We start from the raw sequence: 18,976 nt of genomic DNA on the forward strand, positions 1-18,976 counted from the left end.
TTCACAACCACGCCTGAAATCTCGATTATCACTTTATCATGCGAGAGTATAAAATGTTCGGTGACACCCGAACTTAGCCCTTCCTTACTTGTTTAATAAACTACTAATGCTCTATTTTAGCTGGGATTTTATTGGAGACTTCGGCTTTGTGAAGCAGTTAGTGCTAGCTGTGTAAAGCGGTTTCAAGCTCTTTACGTTTAACTTCAACTTTATTTGCCATACTCACGTTATAGTATCCGATTTCTTGTAAGCTAATATAGAGAAATATGTTCAAGAGTCCCACAAACTCTGTGGTTATAAAGCCGATCACGAATAAGAAGAAACTCTGTCCGTAGGTGACTTTGAAGAGTGGTGGCTGCAAGCTGGACCGCGAACGTAGCTTCGATCCGATTTCCGCCTTTAGTATAGAAATGTAGGCAATCAGCCCGATGAGCATTAATAAACCTAAAATGAATCATTTTAGGCGTTCATAGATATTTTTAAAGGTTATGTGTCCCGAAAACAATTTTCTCGAAAGAATAAACAAATAAACTAAATATGGGTTAGTCGAAAAAGTCTTTACGTATTTTGTCAATAGAGATCGTTGCAGTCGTGTTATATATATATATATATAAATTCGGGGGAAGCCGAAAAAAGTTACAGCTGTTCAAAAATGAAGAAATTCGCTTTATATTGAAGTTTTTGTATAAAAACGGGAAGAATACCAAGCAAGCCATAAATGAAATATGTGAATCCATATAGACGATGCTGCATTGTTCGCGCAGCAAAACAATGGTTCGCTCGCTTTCGTTCTGGAAATTTCGATGTGAAAGATGCATCTCGCTCTGGTGGACCCATCGTTGAAAATGTCGATGAAATTATGGAAAAGTTTGACCAGGACCGCCACATAAGCAGCCATTACATGGCTAAGGAATTTAACATTCATTATCAAACGGTTTCGAACCATTAAAAAAAGGCTGACAGCAAGAGGAACCTTGATGTTTGGGTACCACGTGAATTGTCTGTGAAAAATTTAAAGCAACGAATTGACATCTGCAATTTTTTGCTGAAACGAAATAAAATCAAACCATTTCTGAAACGAATGGTAACAGCAAACGAAAACGGATCAAATACGACATTATTGTGCGAAAAATATCATGGTCCAAGCGTGGTGAAGCTCAACAAATGGTCGCAAAGCCAGGATTGACACCTTGAAAAGTTATGCTGAGTTTTTGGTGGGATTGGAAAGGAATCATCCGCTATGAGCTGCTACAGCCTGGTCGAACGATTGATTCTACATTTCACTCTCAACAACTGATGAAATTGAAGCCAATCGAAAATACGACCAGAACTGATCAATAGAAAGGATCTTTCATCAGGACAACGCTAGACCACACACATCTTTGATGACGCGACAAAAACTGGGAGAGCTTGGCAGGGAAGTTTTGATGTATTCACCATATAGCCCTGACCTTTGCACCATCGGACTACCATTTGCTTCAAGATGGAAAATCGTATCCAACGGAAAAATGGCAAAAAGTACTAGAACAAAATGGTTCACTAAAGTTCATTATAAATATCAAAAAAAAAAAAAAAAAAAAAAAAATTGAAGGTTTATTAGAAATACGAAAAGATTCTTTCGACTACCCAATATGTGTAAAATGCTTTCGCGCAATATACATTAAAGTAAATCTTTTATTTCTGCTGATATATAACTTTAATTATTTATTGTATTTATGTATACATATATGTACATATATTATATATCTGTATAAAGCATTTGTACTCACCCGATACGATGAACATTATGCCCGCACTGAAGTAATATAAATTATTCTGATGCGAACATGTTGGCACAAGGAAGACGATAAAGCTGATTAGAAGGAAGACGCCCGACGCCAAAAAGAATGGACACGATTTGGTGACGGTGTCTGCAGAATTAAAGGAATTTTTTAAAAAGTATTGAAGTCTGATTTATGTATTTTCCAATAGAGGATTTATTGATCATGCACGAGCACACACACACACACACTGGCATCCATCGGAAACGAGCAATTTTTGGGTTCTAACTATTAAATCAGACATTTGAAGAATTATTGCAACATAAAATGGACATAATTTTACAATGTATTTGGCATTTGGTATTTGCATATGTATACGTGTTCCCTAAATTAAAGTTTATTTTCAATTAAATCTGTTCACTTGTCCAATCAAATTTATTGGTTTACCTGCTGGGCCTGAAAAAATATATGTTTTTACATATACACTCACATATAAATGTAACTGCTTTTTTTGTTAATTTAATCTTTGGATTTATGAATTCAAACGATTGCTTACTTTTCCTCTCATTTCTACGTTCATAGGCGCATACATAGATGTAAATTATTAGAGAAGTGCGCTAAATGGTCATGTATAAACAATTGTTTCGATGAACATTGCAAGATTTATTGCTATTACAACAACAACAAAAATATCCACATAAAGTTAGTGAACAAAATTTACATATTCAAAGCCACATTTTTAAAGAAATTAATTAAAAAGGAATATACTCGTACTAAATGCTTTGCCTGTCATCTAGAGGAGGCTAACTATTTTTTTTTTTTTTGAGGTATCGAAAATAAATATGTATATGGTAAGATCACAATGCAGCTACGATTCCTAACCTAGGCTGGGTTCCAAAGAAACTTATGGCAAAATTTTATAAAAGCAAACGCTGAGAGCGCGTAGTTCTAGTTTTATTCGTCGCATCGGGTCATGCTATACCTTTTTGGAAAGCTCATTTCACGCGCTAACAGGTGTTTGATTGATTGTGTTTCTTTGAAGTAGTTCGTGAGTTATAGCGTTGCAAACATGGAGCAAAATAAAGAGAAAATACGGGATATTTTACAGTACTACTACGATAAAGGCAAAAATGCATCTCAAGCCGCCAATAAAATTTGTGCACTTTATGGACCCGATACAGTTTGCATTTCCACCGCACAACGATGGTTTCAACGTTTTCGTTCTGGTGTAGAGGTGGTCGAAGATGATAAAATCGCTGAATTGGTCGCAAGGGGCAGGCATAGTAGCAGCCGTAGCATTGGTCAAAAGCTGGGCATGAATCATAAAAAAAACGTTTATGAACAATTGAAAATTCAACAAAAATACCGCAGGAAATACCGCAAGACTTTTTTGACAACCTATTATTTTCTTCACGTGATTTTACCATAACATTATCTTCATACAACCATTACATTTACCTTAAGAGGTATTCTGCCTTAGAAGCCCGACGGTCAAACATTTTTAGCAATATATAAAAAGACTGTTGATGTAAAATTTGTTATCACTGGTTTATTCTTATTTTGAGAACATACAAAATCTTTAAAAAATAAAAAAAATATTTTAAAAAATTATGCGTCCCTGAAATGTAGATGGAGAATTTTCAGAGTTCCCGTTCTCGTTCTAGTTACGGTTGCTATCATTGAGACTTCAAAACTAAATGAACCAATACCCAATCTACAATAAAGGAAGATTTTTTCATACATTTTTAACGCTTACGATTTGTCTATGAATATTACGAATTGAAAATTTCAGTTCCGTTGGTTCATGCGATAGAGAGATTAAATGTTTAAAGAATATTTATGTCAAACTTCAAGCAAATCAACTGAAAATAAGAAAAGTATTTTCGAGAAAAGCGCTTTGCAAAATTTGGGAATGATTTTGACGGCCTTAACTTTGAATATAAATGGAGCTCAATTTATTTTGCATGACCACTACGGGCACGCTTGCGGAAGTCCAGTCGCTGGTCCAAACTTGGTTTACAATACATCGGCTGTGACATTCGTAGTGTGACTTGTGGTGCCGACATGTTGGAACTACATATCATCCAATTCGGACCAAAAATATTCAGTTGTCATTGAGTGGTAGCGATTCCTATTCATATTAACGTGTGTACGCGAAGTACGTGGTAAACCGCACCAAACAGTAATTTTTTTTGGAATGCAGTTGTGTCCCATGGAGTACGTGTGGATTGCTGCCAGCCAAAAAATGAGCCTCATCGCTGAAGGTGATTTTTCGATGAAAATCCGAATCATTTTCAAGTTGTTGCTCAGCCCTACTCACGAACATGCAACGATTCTTGTGGTCAATCGGCTTCAATTCTTGCGTCAATTGGGTCGTGTAAGGATGCAGGATAAGAAATTTTCGCAAAATTTCCCACAATGATGTTACAGAGATGCCCAATGCTTTAGAACGTCGTGTGAGAGACTGATTGGGGTCTTGCTCAATTTTCGCCCTAGCGGCGGCAATGGTCTCTACACTCCGAGCACTTCTTTGGCTTACCGGCACGAGTTTATTTTGACATTTTGTACTGTGCCTGTGGATAGAAATTTTTCCACTAGCTCCTCAATTGTTGATCTGAAAGGACGAGTAAAACGCTCTTAAAGTTGAGACCACTGACTCCCGATTTCAGTAGCAAACCTTACTGAAGAGAAATTTCTTAGGTTCTACTGGACCGGCTTGCCCGAAATTTTAAAACCTTACAGACTTGCCTATGTCTAGAATTAGCCATATCGAAAAATTTAAATTTTTAATATTTTTAAAAGATTCGAACAGTAAAAAAGGTGGTAAGTTTTTTTGAGGCAGTTGTATTTTCCAACTTTTCTCCTAGTTCCAAATATTGTGACATTTCTCTAGATTTATATTTTTTGTGTTTTTTGGTTTCAAAACGTGGGTAAGGCTGCTTGTTTTCAAAATTCTTAACTTTTTGTAATTTTTGAATTTTCCTGTATTCTTGTAATGTTAGTAAATACCTAATAAATAATTGATAGCAAAAATATGAATTTCCTTTCTTACGACATAAAATTAACTGAATTTTTGACACTTGACTAGAATACCCCTCTAAAAGTAAGGTAGCCATATCCTACCGTTAGTAACAATCGGAATTACTAGTGTAAATTATGATTACTGTTAGCCGAAATTAACATTGGAAATAAAAAATAGACATAAAATTAAAAACTTTCACGCATAAACGAGGCAAACCTGTTGAACCATGGAAATCTCAACCATATTTCTAATTGTTTCTACGGTTATGACAATGCTAGGTTAACATTAATCTAAACCCGTGCTGCCCACAAGCTTGGTTGGATACGCTGCCGTATGAAACGGTTATGACATCGTTAACTTGCCCTTAAGAAATAATAAAAAAAAATAGATTTTATGTAAAATTATGCTACGCTGTTGAGAAAAATATTTTTTTTCTCTATTTTTTGGCCATTTTTCTAAACCTATAAATTTTAACCGGTAGAGGATGTTAGAAGAGCTCCAAGCTCATCTAAAGAGCGGGTAAATATCTATCCTGAGTATATGCTTGTTAATACACTTCTCCTATGATTTCACTTCGCGCTAGATCCGCTCTCAACTCATAGAGGCGCTCAAAAATATTGAAAAGTGACAAATTGTGCGCTGAATATTTCCGGTATATTTTGGCATTTATCAAATTTTCGCTGCAATTTATTTTTAATTTGCATAAATATTCAATAATTTAAACTCTCATTCAAGCCGAGGTTAAAAAAAAGCGGCGAGATGAACAAAAATTCGCGTTCATTTATTATTCGCGAGCTGAAAATGGGCAAGATTTAAAATATTAATGCCCTTACTAATACAAGCATACCTTCATAAATACGCATGTGTACATTTGTTCTCACGCAGTTCTGAATTTTCTATCATTTTCGGCTCACGTTGCGGGAAAAAAGTGCAAAAAATCCGAGCTAATAGTCTGATCTAATTTTCTTTGAACTCATAATTTTAATTACAATGTAATTAAAATAACTCTGATTATTTGAATGCAACTGCAACAATAACAAATATTTGTTAGTTTAAATTTTTGATTTGCATCCAACATTTTAAAGCCCAAATGTGGCGAATGTCTGGCCAACACAAGCGCCTATACATGATTTAATTGCCAGAATTAATTGCTCGCACACTAACACATACACATATGTGTAGCCATGTAGGTATATTTTGTTTCAAAAATTATGAAGTAAAAACATGAAGCGTCTTGCAACTGATTCCTTCCGAGCAGCAAATACTCTACTAGAGCCTAAACCTTGTTTTAGACATTTTATAGAGAGGCATTTGAAGCAGCGAAGCTAGTCCTTTTGTGTATTCTTTTCCTGTTGCATTGCCAAATCCTGAAATGTATCCAACTCCAATATACATATTTACTGGCATGTGTCCTTATACTTTATATGTATTTATGAAGGAATGCAGTACCAAGTCTTATTCGTGAGGAACAGCAACACCCTTTTGCAATTGCTTTATGCTCTAATTAACAATTTGACACGGAACAAAAACTTGAAACTCGTTTCGAAAAGAATGGATATGGATACATGGGTACATAGTATGTACATATGCATGCAATGTTTACATGTAAATTCAACGAGTTCGAACGAAGGCTATCCTTTAGATAGCCAAAAAAAAACTTAAAGCCAAAGTGAGTAGGCGAAGCATCCCTACTCAGCGTTGTGCGATGGATTTGAAGGCATGGAGCGATCCTATGAAAGCTGCCTTCGACACGATGTCAAAATCGTGGTTGTTGACTCTAACGCCAGGGTGGAAAGAAAGCTATCTGTGGCAGAACAGTCGGGAAATTCAGCATCTATGAGGAAACATCCCCAAGTAGGTTGAGGCTGATCGAATACACCGGGGCCAATATGGAGCACTCGTCAACAACTCGGAATGCTGTGTGAAAACAGACTGTCTACCTCGCAACGTTACACGTTATAACGAGAGTTGAGAGGAAAGAGAGACACATTTGCAGGCAAAAAAAAAAAAAGAAAACAAAGGCCGAAATGCGTGAGTATGAAAAGCTTAACAAGCTGGCCGACAGAGGTAATAGAGTGGAAAATTCTACGAAAAGGTGCGGCGACTTCAAGACCGGAGGATACTTTAGTGGAATACCCAGAGGTGATCTAGTAAACGATGTCGATAACATACTATTATTATAGAGGGAACACTTCTCCTGGCAGTGAAGGCATAACATGAAGAGAAGGCGAACCCGATTCCCCTATTGATGACGATGGGGCAGATGTTCCATTTCCCGAACATGAAGAAGTCCAAACAGCCACTCAAATGAGGAGTCGCTGAAGCGAAACAATTCTCTTAATCTTAAGACGTTCCATCTCGCGATCGGGAAGCTGTCAGATTGTCTGAAGTCGTGTTGAAAACCTTTCCAATTGTTCTAAGATTTGTAGCCATTGAATAACTTAAGAGAGCCAAAACAAAGCAATAATATTCATTCGTCTTTAGTTGGCGTCGATTTTTCTGTGTACCGGTATTTATGACTTGACCAAGTACAAAAGCAAAGCATTTTATAATTCGTACGATGCTCTTACCCACCTGGAGTTTGAAGTGAGGTTATGTGTTCTGCTTTTTGTAATTTAAATATCAGATTCATTTATATGCTTGACTCTCTGTTTTCAAATTTTTTGTGAGTAATATCACACACACACAATTTGAGTGGAATTTCTATTAGATAAAGCTATTTCAAAACATTCTCACAATTTTCACTGCATGTGTGTATGTATTTGTGTTATTTTAATTGAAGTAATTACGTCGAACTAACAATTCCCGCAAAAAGTTCTAACCGCTCTTCCCCGCTGATGTGTAAATAACCATGAGCATACATATAAGTATTTATAACTTCTAATACAAGTACCGTTACAATGATGATGTGCTTATGCAGAGCACCGTTTTGAATGCTATTACAGACCTTTTTATTCCGCTGCTTTGCTAAATTAAATTAACTGAAATGAATGAAAATGGTCAGCGGCGCAGCGAAGACCTCACAACACACACGTGCCTGGGCGCGTCCCAAACACCTTGCAGCGCTCATCGACAAGCAAACGCCCCTCAATGCGAGTGAGGTGTGTGTGTGCGCGCGTGAGCGGGTGTGAATGAACACACACTTCACGTGCGGCCACAAAGGGGAGCTCAAAGCGGGGAAGCCACTAACAGCTACTTACACGAGCGCCATTCACTTTGTACACTCCACTTGCCTGAGTGAGTGTGAGCGTGTTCGAGTGTGTGTGAGTTTAGGTGTCGTATACACAACATACTGTGTGCACGGTGAAGAGTATTGACACTTCCGCTCTAATTACTATGATTTTTATGTGCTCTGCTAGGAAGCTAAAAAATTCAATATGAAATCGTCGTTTAGGTTGGGTATTGATTGGAAATGACAATCAACTGTCTGGCAGTGCATTACCCCGTGGCACTGTTTCTCATACGCCCGAGTAACCCCGAAATAGAGCGATGACCAACTAATATGCCAGCAGGCGCTCGTATTTTCATACACATACATACGCTCATGTGTGTGAGCAGGTAAGTGGGGTTGGTTGTATGTGTGCGCGTGTGTGCATGTTCACGTGCGAAAGATAGAAAAGTGCAGAAAAAGTGTTGTAGTGTGCATGTGTGCGTGTGTATAGTACTTTGTGAGCTTCTTTGTCTCCTATTTGTATGTGAAGCGAGTTTTGTGTAGGGAAATATGTGTGCTGCCTGCTTCAATAGTAAATATTTAAAGTTATAAGGATTTTTGGAAGTCACGATACCTAAGTTACTCTAATACTGGCAGTCGAAAAAGTCTTATTTCCCCGGTACTTCCAATCACATTGTATCATACCATATAGTGTTGGAAATTCGGTTAAGTTGAAAAAAAGCTACAGCTGTTCAAAAATGAGTGAAAATAATAAAGAAATTCGCTATATTTTGAAATTTTTGTATAAAAAATGTAAAAATGCCACGCAAACCACCAGTGAAATATGTGAAGTTTACGGAGACGATGTTGTATGAGTTCGTGTAGCCCTACAAGGTTTCGTTCTGGAAATTTATGTGAAGATGCACCTAACTCTGGTCGACCTATCGTTGAAAATGTCGATGAAATTATGGAAAATATTAACCAGGACCATCACATAAGCAGTCATGACATGGCTAAGAAACTTAACATTCATCACCAAACGGTTTAAACCATTTAAAAAAGGGTGACTACAAAAGGAAGCTCTATGTTTGGGTACCACATGAAAGTGGTACGAGAATAATATGTGAAAAAGATCATGGTCCAGGCGTGGTGAAGCTTAACAAATGGTCGCAAAAAAAGAAATGGCGCCTCGAAAGGTTATGCTGAGTGTTTGATGGAATTGGAAAGGAATCATCCACTATCAACTGTTTCAGCTTGGTCGAACGATTGATTCTACATTTCACTGTCAACAACTGATGAGATTGAAGCCAATCGAAAAATATGACCAGAACTGATCAACAGAAAGGGTCTTTCATCAGGACAACGATAGACCACACACATCTCTGAGGACTCCCCAAAAACTGGGTGAGTGTGGGTGCACTGACCTTGCACCATCAGATTATCATTTGTTTCGGTCAATGCAGAACTCCCTTAAAGGAGTAAAGTTGGCTTCAAGAGAAGTATATGAAAATTATTTGTCGCAGTTTTTCGCCGTAAAACCAGAAAAGTTTTACACTGATGGAATAATGTCTCTTGCGGAAAATAACAAAAAGTTGTCGACCAAAATGGTACATATTTGTTTATTAAAGTTCATTATAAATATAAAAATAAAAAAATAAGTTGAAGTTCGATTAGAAATACGAAAACATTTTTTAGACTACCCAATAATTTGCTGTTAAGCAGAAAGTAAAAATAATTAGCTTAAAATTATATATAAAAGCTTTACAAATTAAAAATTGATGCAGAAATGTTCAAGCGCCTTGCGCCGCACTGAGACTGTCTCAAATAAAATCCAACGCATTTGTTAGCAACTCTAGGACATGAGCACTCTTTAACAGCCTTGCTCAAGTGGCAAGGACACGCATGTCGCGCACACATGCGACATGTGTACGCTACAATGCAAGGATAATGTGTGTCAGAGAAAGGACATATAAAAACAAACAACAACAAAACCAACTACCTTCAACGACAAATGAAGTAATTTCATTATATTCTTTTTTGTTTGCAAGAAACATATGTGTGTGTGTGTGTGTCTACTTACGACAAGCGTAGGTTCCTCACACAACTACAAAAGTAAACATGTGTACAACACGCATACAAGTATTTACAAGCAAAAATGAAAACAAAACATGCGGAAGAGTTGCTGTTGTGCGAAATGGCATCCACTTACATGGAATCGCGGGCGTGGAATCGTGCGGATCAGGCTGGTAACCCTCCTTGGGGAAGTAGTCGATTTTTATGCAGTTGTATGTGTCCACTCCTAATTTATTGTGTGCGATTTTTGTTCATGGTTTTAGCATTTGTTTTATAGCATTGCGTTTGTTGTTGTTGCATTGTGCGGCGAGTGGTTAACATTGTTGCCGATGTGGTTCATGTCATTATTTCATTATTATTGCATTGTTAGTCGAATGGCGCAAACACAGTTAAATGGTTTCCATTTATTTATTTGAACCGGTTTGTTGGTGGTTGTACACACACACACGTTCCGTTATTTATCCGTCGTTATATTCAGTTGTTGTTAACATGAAACGAAAGTGAAAGAATGCATTTAAGAGTTGGAAATTAATTCAATTTTATAGAAATGCATTTTATAATTTTCTTTTTAACGAGATTATATAATATTTAAGATTTTTTGTGCAAAAATAGTTTTGTACCATAGTTTCTAACAAATGTTGCCTGATTCACTATAGAATTATGTATAGTACGGTGTTAAAGACGCTTAAGTCGACTGAAGTAAGTTTAGTTGTTCCCGTTCATATCTGAAATTTTTTATAATTAGCTATTCATTTCCAATCTTGTTCTAAGTTGATCAGAAGCCTAACTAAAGGTAAATCGAGCTTATTTAAGAGCATCCTTCTCAAGTCAGAACACTCGTGTTATTTTGCGAAATGTCGTATAATTAAATATATATGGTTTAAGCAGCTCATGACTTCCGGTCTTGGACCAATTATCCTCCGGGTAGCCAAAGAACCTCCGTTTGAAGGTGAATTAAAGTGAGAAGGCGAACCATTCCCATTCTGGGTTGGGCGCTGGGTTTGGGACGCGCCACGTAAAAAACACCCGCAATGAAAAGGAAACAGCAGCCTCGGATAAGAGACCCCTATTTATATGACGACCACGGCAAACGCATTAGGGATTACGATTAGAGGGCATGCACCTGGAATGTCTGGTCCCTCCAAGAAATGCGATGGACGGAACTAGAACTGAGACGAGTAGGTCCTTTAGGTATTTATTGCAGTGACCACAAAAAAGAGTGCAAATTCGCTGTGGGATACATGGTGAGAGAGAGACTCCGGCGGCGAGTACTGTCCTTCAACTCGATGGATGAACGTCTAGCCACAATCCGCACCAAAGCGAAGCCTCGACGGAAGAGAAGGACGATGTGACTAAAAATGGCTTTTATAAGCACTTGAGAGCTGCCCCCTCCATGATGTCAAAATTGTGCTTGGCGACTTTAACGCTAGAGTGGATAGAGAAGGTATCTTTGGCATAACAGTCGGTAAATTCAGCCTCCATGAGGAAACGTTCCCAAATAAGTTGAAGCTGATCGTCTTCGCCGTGGCCCGAAATATGGTTATCTCTAGTGCTAGGGTCCAGAATAAGAAAATTTATGAAGCTACCTGGCTGTCTCCGGATCGAAATACCACCAACCAGATCGATCAGGTTGTGATAGATGGAAGACATATCTCCAATGCGCACGCTTCGAGGTCCTAACATTGACAAGGACCACTACATGGTCGCAACCATGGTCCCCTCCCACCCTCTTTTGTACAGCAAAAAACGCACGTCAACAAACACAAGGAAGGTTTAACGTCGGGAAGCTGCAGTCACAACAGACTGCCGACAAGTCTACTCGCCTTGCACCTCTGCTTTCTGAGAGCACTGGTCAGAAACTGGGTATAAGGAAGCTGTAGGACGCCATTTCAAGATCTTTACCTTGAGCTACAATCGAAAGCAATGATTTTCGGAAAATTCAAGAGAACACAGACTGCCTATCACGCAACGCCAAGTAATTTAAGAAAACGATTCTCAATGAAAGCCTTAAGAATGTGAAACAAAGTTGTCTTGCATGTTCTCAAATGTTAGCCATGTTGACCAGTTAAGTAGTCGCATAACTCAAGTCAACGGCAAAGTAAACATACTTTAACATTATTTTAATGCCGTGCACCTTCTATGTACATATGTAGGCTAGATATGCTATATATTGAGATGTCCAGAGATGGAACTGCGCAACAATTTAATAAACTTCAAAACCCACCAGCCGTAAGAAAAATGACAAGACCGGATGTCTCGCGCTTTTTAATTACTTTGCGGCGCATGAGTAACGGTTGCTGTTACGGAGAGCGATTGCAGCATTGAATTTGATCCGATGCACAACAACAATGAATGCGAGAACAATAAGACAGCTTATCAAAAATGCAATTAAGTGTGTAATTATTAAAGGGAAACCACGAAAACGGCGAACAGCATACAAAGGAAAAATAATAATAATTAACATGAAGTGTAATAAAACCACTTAGGCGGAAGGCGTTCTCACAAACACATACCATATAGTACATTTGCATGAATGTGTGATTGTGAGGTTAATAACCACCGTTGTTGGTTTCGCTTTTGTGGTTAGCGTTTTGTTCCTATGTGGGTCTATTAGTCTATTTATAAAAAGGCTTGTTAGTCATTGTCAGTGGCGGCCTGGGACAATTTGTCGCCCTAGGCAAAATCCAAATTCTCGCCCCGCGTCTTTTGCGCGAAGCTCTTCGTAACAATAGGTCGAGGACCCTTGGTTTTTGCACCACGATAATGCACCTTTGAATATGATATGTAAAGAAAATCAGCCAAACTGCCGCCCTAAAATTCTTGCCGCCTAGGCAATTGGTTAACTTCCCTATATGGACGGGCTCTGATTATTGCTTATGAGATCGCCTCTTAGTGCATGATGAAGCAGAGAGAGTGCGAGAGTTGCTTTCAAGCTGAATTTTTGGTTGTCATAATGGCCACTGATCTCCAGTATCACCAAGAATGTTTTTAAGGGAAAAGTCCGAAATTTTTATAATATAATATAAATAATAATCTTGCCCTTTTCTACCTTTCTCTTTTCTTTTCTTACGTTCGATTCACTTCCCATACTTTCATATTTCATACAATTAGCATCCTTTTATTTTAAAAAAATATAATATTTCCCTCTATTTATTGGAAATCGAGTTGCAATTGCGGAAGGGGAAACAATTTTCTAGCGGTTAACCAAGTTCTGAGTTGAGTTAACATTCCTTTTTATTAATGAAGCAAAGTTTGCTGTGATAGAGTTGCCAGACATCCGTTAAAATTAACACTTGAATCCTTTTAATTCAAATATTAGGAAAAACTGATGAAAGTCAATATTTTTCTCTGAACGAAGTAATGAAAAAACAGAAATTGAAAGCTTTTCTTAAATTTTGTCGTTAACATATTCTGTATAGCAAATTACTACCTCTGCATTTGTTAAAAATAAAATCTTCAGTTTGAACAACGGTAACTCTGCTCACTGCGGTTGGTTCTCACCACTCACTGAGTTGTCAATAATTTGCGTTCTCTGCCAGTGGCCAGCCACTAACCAACGTACGCCAGCAATGGCAGATAACTCAGTCGTGTAGCTTGCGCATATTGTGCAGCTGCTGCTGGCAGCGCTGATTGTTGACGGGCAACTTTGGCGGAAGCGCAAATTATGGCCAACCAAGAAAATCGAGTTGCTGCAACTTGGCAATCTTTCATTTCTATCTTTATGGTAAATTGTATGAATGCAGAAAGTAGTTTTAAGTGCCGCGCATTCATTCAGTTTGAATGCGTCTTCGTGATTTATTGCAAAGCGAGCAGATTTAATTTGATTCATAATGCGTCATTGCCTCCTAGAATTTCCATTCGATTTCGATTTCGCAATAAATGGTGTTCTCGAATGGAGTTCACAATAATTATGGTGGCTACAAGAACTTGCGGCTTTGGTTGATAGTCCAAAGACTTTGTATACTCGTAAATATTAATAACTAGTTATAGTACCACAATGCTATATACGCTAAAGCCGTTAGTTTTGATTGTGCTGCTAATAAAAAGCTCGCTCTTAATCATACTATTTGAAGTTTGGCTAAACTATTTTTAAGCCGCCACTCTTATTTAAAGAGTACAATATTCTTAAACAAATAATATAAAAAATAAAATATTGCCATAAACCTTCAGATAAAATCAATAGCAGCTTGTTCCAAAATTGTAGAATATAGTTTTCTATAATAACTTAATAATTTGTATATGACTCCTGCGCCAGCACTTACCTTGCAAAGCAGTACATAAGATCCATAGACTGGATTTCGTGTATTTTGTTATGTAGGCGCCATCGTCCATCATATTAAAATTGGCGGTGCCGTTATAGTTGGCATTTGGCAGTTTTTCTTCGGTGAAAAGCCACTGTGGGCCAGCGATGGCCGCCATCACAATGGCAACTGAAATGCTGGAAGATAGTTGAAAAAAATATCAGTGGGCATAGTCAAAAGAATACAAAAAAATAATAATATTTTTCACTTTTGACCACTCTTAAAATCATGGTTAACGCAGCTTCAAAGAAGATTTTTTTTTTTATACACAATTTTTTCCGCCACAACTTGAGGCGTAGAAAAATTGATTTCGCTTTTAGCCGCCTATGTGTATGCCTTTGTGTCTTAAAAGGCTAACAATGGTTGTAAGTCACAGCAAATATATTACTACAGTTGCTTCTTTATGGAATTTAATCCAAAAAATGAAGTACATAGAGTCAGGACAAAGACCAAGTTCCAAAAAAAAATTATGCTCATCACCCTTATCTCTCATATTCGCATTCGCATTCTCCTTCCTCCAACTCCTTCTTTCTTCTGCTCTCGTTTTTTACTAACCGAATCTCAACTAATTAAGCTGCGAGTGTGTTTTCAGTTTAAAATAATCTTGCTCGCTCCCAACACGCTGACAAATAAAAAGCGGGTACTTCTCCAATTTACATATGAACACAAGGCACATAAGTAACGGCAAATGCATATGTGCGCTTATCAATGTCCATATGTGTGCGTGTAAGCTGCTGAGCGCCTTTTAGGACAAAGTCATATTTCTGCTCGCTTTGGCCTTTTTCATCGCTTGGAAAATGCAAGTGCGCCAAGTGAGCTTTTGCCTGCGGCAACTGAAGCAAAAACCAGCAATATTTTTTATTTATGACCGTTTTTTCGTTTTTTAAGGTACGCGATTATGTTACTTCTGCAACTGGGGCGGTGCGGTTGACTGCGGAGATACGTTATCCGTATAACTGTTTATAATTAATTTGATTTTTGTTGCTTTCATTTGACACCGCATTATCTGAGCTTTTTAGTGTAAACTCTCCGCATATTTCATGGCATTAATTAATTATCTGCGCTAGAAGAGTTCATTGAGATTTAACACACTTTTATATATTGTGTGAACTTCTGGCTAAACATGTGTGCGTGACTTTTACCATGATAGTTTGCAGTGAACTTTATTTGAGCGTTGCTTTGAATTGCAGAAAAATGGGTTGGTAAACTTAAAATCGCTTAATGGAACTGCAGTAATCAAACTGTTAATTAATTTCCCATTTTTATCAACTTCAATTAATAAGTGGCATGTTAATTTATTGGGTAAAACTCGTGATTTCATTAATTGTAACATACAAGTATAATAGACGTCTATTTTATTCGATATTTTGTAGTTGTGTTTCCACTGCCTTTAAAAACAAAAAGCTGTACATTTTACACAAGTTTACTTTCACTAGAATGCCAACTTGGCGCTAAAAGTCTTAGTAGACATTGTATGAAAACAAAAATGAAAAATTTGACGTAATTAAAGCCGCATATCATTGGAACCTTTGCGCGTTGGCCGACATTTGTATTTTCCAAAGGGTGATCCATTTCGAGGTTCCCTAATATAAAAGCGCAGAAACTACAAATTTAATTTGGAATGTTTATTATCTTTCGAAACAACATTTTTTGGCATTTCTTTTTTGAAGATTATCTCCCTCAAATGTTGGCCACGGCTACGTTTCAGATGGAACATCCACTAAGTGCAATTCTCGATAACTCGTTCGAGAATTTCGACTGGTAACTGGCGAGTGACGGACGTGATGTTTTGCTATAAAGCCTGCATTGCAGTGGAATTGCCCGCATAAACTTTAGACTTTACATATACACACAAAAGTTTAACGATGTGATACCACACGATCTTGGTGCCCAATCGGCTAGACCAAAACGTAAAATTATCTGCTCACCGAACTGTTCTCTCAATAAATCCATTGATTGATGTGATGTGTGGGAAGTGTCGCCGAGATAACGAGCTTCAATTTCAGTCCTCAAATACTCGGTCATCATGGCGCGACGAAAATCGTCATTGAGGATTACCTTCTCACCTGCATCATTTTTAAGCAAATGTAGACCGATGCTTCCACCCGCCCACAAACTACACCAAACCGATTTTTTTTCTCTATGAAATGACAACTCTTGGATGTCTTCATATTGCTCCTCGTTCCAAATGCGACAATTTTGCTTGCTTACATACAAAAAGGACCTCTACGTGGAACACCCGTTATAACCATGAATAAAGGAATTATTTTAGCGCAAATTATCTACGAAAGTGTTGACTTGAACTTGAGAATGAATACAATAATGTTGAACAGATCGTCTAGTCATGTTAGCGATGCCTTCCTCTCAACCTGCTGTGAATGTATGTACGAGTATGCTGTTAAGGAGTTTGATTCTCTTTTGAGTTAGGCTCTGCAGAGGAGAAATCATCTTGATGATTCGAGTATTGGAAGAAAGCGTTCACTTTCGATTATCCTAAGTCATATTCAAATAGCAGAAAAACTTTGCTTTTAAAAGTCCGTAAAAATACTTTTGTTATTTTTTTAACGCTACCTATGAACTCAAAGAAAGCGAATGTCAACTTTCCTCTAACAAGCATAAATTAGTGGCATAACGCCCTCAAAGCCAAGCTTTTTATCACTAGAATCATTTTTCATATATTTTGAAGGAATTTAGTGATTAGCTGGTCTTATTGAAACACGTACTAAGGGAAAGCTATTGGAAATAGAATTTCGAGGAAAAAAGGTCTTCTCGCTCATGCCACATAAAAGTGCTTTGCTTCAGAGAAGTAAGCGATTTGATAAAAAAAGTAAAAATATATAAGTTTTAATGAAATTTATTTATAATTTTTGTCAAAAATATTGCACAAATTAGTGCTCAAAATTCTAAGCTTTTGTGGCGCCTATAAAGTATGCTTGTGAGCTCCGAAAAGAACAAATAACAACAACCATAAAATGTGTGTGTGTACTCACCTCGCAGCAACAGGTGTCAGTATCCACAAATAGCCACCGCTGCCGTAGCGTTGTTGCAGACCATTGTTATTGCCGCATTGTCGCATGCGTTGTTGTTGGTAGTGACTCATCCGGCCGCCAGGCCTCGTTACGAGAAATTCTCGAGACTTATGCATTTGCTGCGGTTGAATGCCATTTAATTTATTCGATTTCGAGTGCGTGGCATTGGCGCTGGCGAAACCGCCATTCAAATCGCTTGTTAGCGACGAGTTGCTTCGGCTGCCGTTGCGGTCTGTTGCCGCCAGTGCCGTCGCCGAAGGGAGGCTGCCCGAAATCGTGTTAATGACACCGGATGCGGTAATGCCGTTCAAATCCCGATTGTTTTTGTTGTTGCCGGCGCTGCTGTTGCGCTGCAGTGCGGCGGCTGGCATGGAGCGCGGCAGCGTGCCATAAAGCGATTGCTGCGACCTCTGCTGTTGTAGTTGTTGCTGCTGGAACTGCTCTCTGCGCCCAGTCTGTGTGACGCTGCCGCCGAAATTCGCTCGTTCAATTGACGCCGTTGCGGTGAGTTTATGCGGCTGCAACGAATGATTGTGCAACATGGCGGAATTTGCTATGTTGCACGGTTGCATTGTGTTTTGTGTGCTGTCTGTGTGTGTGTTCGTGCCGTTACTTATGCCTCCACTAGTCGTGTTGTTGGCGTTGGACAATGCTTGTTGTTGTTGTTGTTTGCTTGTTAATTCACCAACTGCGCCGTTGGCACGGATGTTGTTTGCCTTTGTTGTTGCCGACGTAGTTGCATTTGTCAAAGTTGAGGTATGAACTAATATTTTCGGTTTTTGCTGTTGCTCGGATTGTTTTGCTGCCTGTTGTTGTTGCTCTTTCGCATCATCACCATTTTTATGAATTTGCGGCTTTGTATTCACATTTTGCGAGCATGCAACGCGAAAGACATTCGGCACTGTGGTGTGTTCGCGCATAATAATTCCACACTTTTCGCACACAATGACACCTCGCTAAGCACACACACGCACATAGACATACAGATTTGAGTGCTGTTTTTTAAATGCACGCGAGGGTTTGTAGTCAATGAATTTTAAAGCCGCGCCGTAAAGTATGCAACACACAGACGCAAAAACACTATTTTGTTGCGTTCAACCGAAACTAGTTTACTAAAAGCAAACATTCACATATAATCATGCAATTGCTGTAATGTGTGGTCATAGCTATGCAAGTGACCAAAAAATGTTAGTAAAGCACAATTCTTACAAAACTAATTAAATTCTTCAAGAGACCATAAATATGAATTTTGGAATTTTTAATTTTTCGTAAAAAATGTGAAAGATAAATTTAAAAAACTTGCAGCTAGCATTAATTTCCTTCACAGATGCATTTTTTATAGTATAAAATCTATACAAAGTTCTATGTCTTGATTTTGATAGGTAATTTTGTATGGCAGCTATATGCTATATTAGTCCGATCGTAATAATTTATTCAGGGAATATAGCGTTGCTTTGAGTAATTATTGTTGCAAAATATCGGGAAGATATCTTGTAAAATAAAAACACTTTTCTTACACGAACTTGATTATAACCATTAATTTTGTATGGAAGCTATATGTTATAGTGCTCCGATATTAACAATTTATTCGGAGAATATAGCGTTGCTTTAGATAACATGTCATGCCGAATTTCGTGAAG

The 18,976-nt window shown here is 37.9% G+C and overlaps 1 protein-coding gene across 1 annotated transcript in view; it reads right to left on the reverse strand.

The window, feature by feature from the left end:
- The window catches only part of LOC108971321, a 21,910-nt gene extending 3,605 nt beyond the window's left edge, over window positions 1-18,305 (reverse strand). The window contains exons 1-5 of the mRNA XM_018937291.1: window positions 17,298-18,305; window positions 14,269-14,444; window positions 10,143-10,232; window positions 1,770-1,910; window positions 227-444 (exon numbers count right to left, since the gene is read on the reverse strand). Of these exons, the coding sequence (XP_018792836.1) occupies window positions 227-444; window positions 1,770-1,910; window positions 10,143-10,232; window positions 14,269-14,444; window positions 17,298-18,256 (1,584 nt within the window). The 5' untranslated portion in view covers window positions 18,257-18,305. The remainder of the gene's footprint in view (window positions 1-226; window positions 445-1,769; window positions 1,911-10,142; window positions 10,233-14,268; window positions 14,445-17,297) is intronic.
- Between the last annotated feature and the right edge of the window lie 671 nt (window positions 18,306-18,976).

Source organism: Bactrocera latifrons, unplaced genomic scaffold (assembly GCF_001853355.1).
Source record: "Bactrocera latifrons isolate USDA-ARS-PBARC rearing strain unplaced genomic scaffold, ASM185335v1 scaffold_34, whole genome shotgun sequence".
NCBI classification, from domain to species: Eukaryota; Metazoa; Arthropoda; class Insecta; order Diptera; family Tephritidae; genus Bactrocera; species Bactrocera latifrons.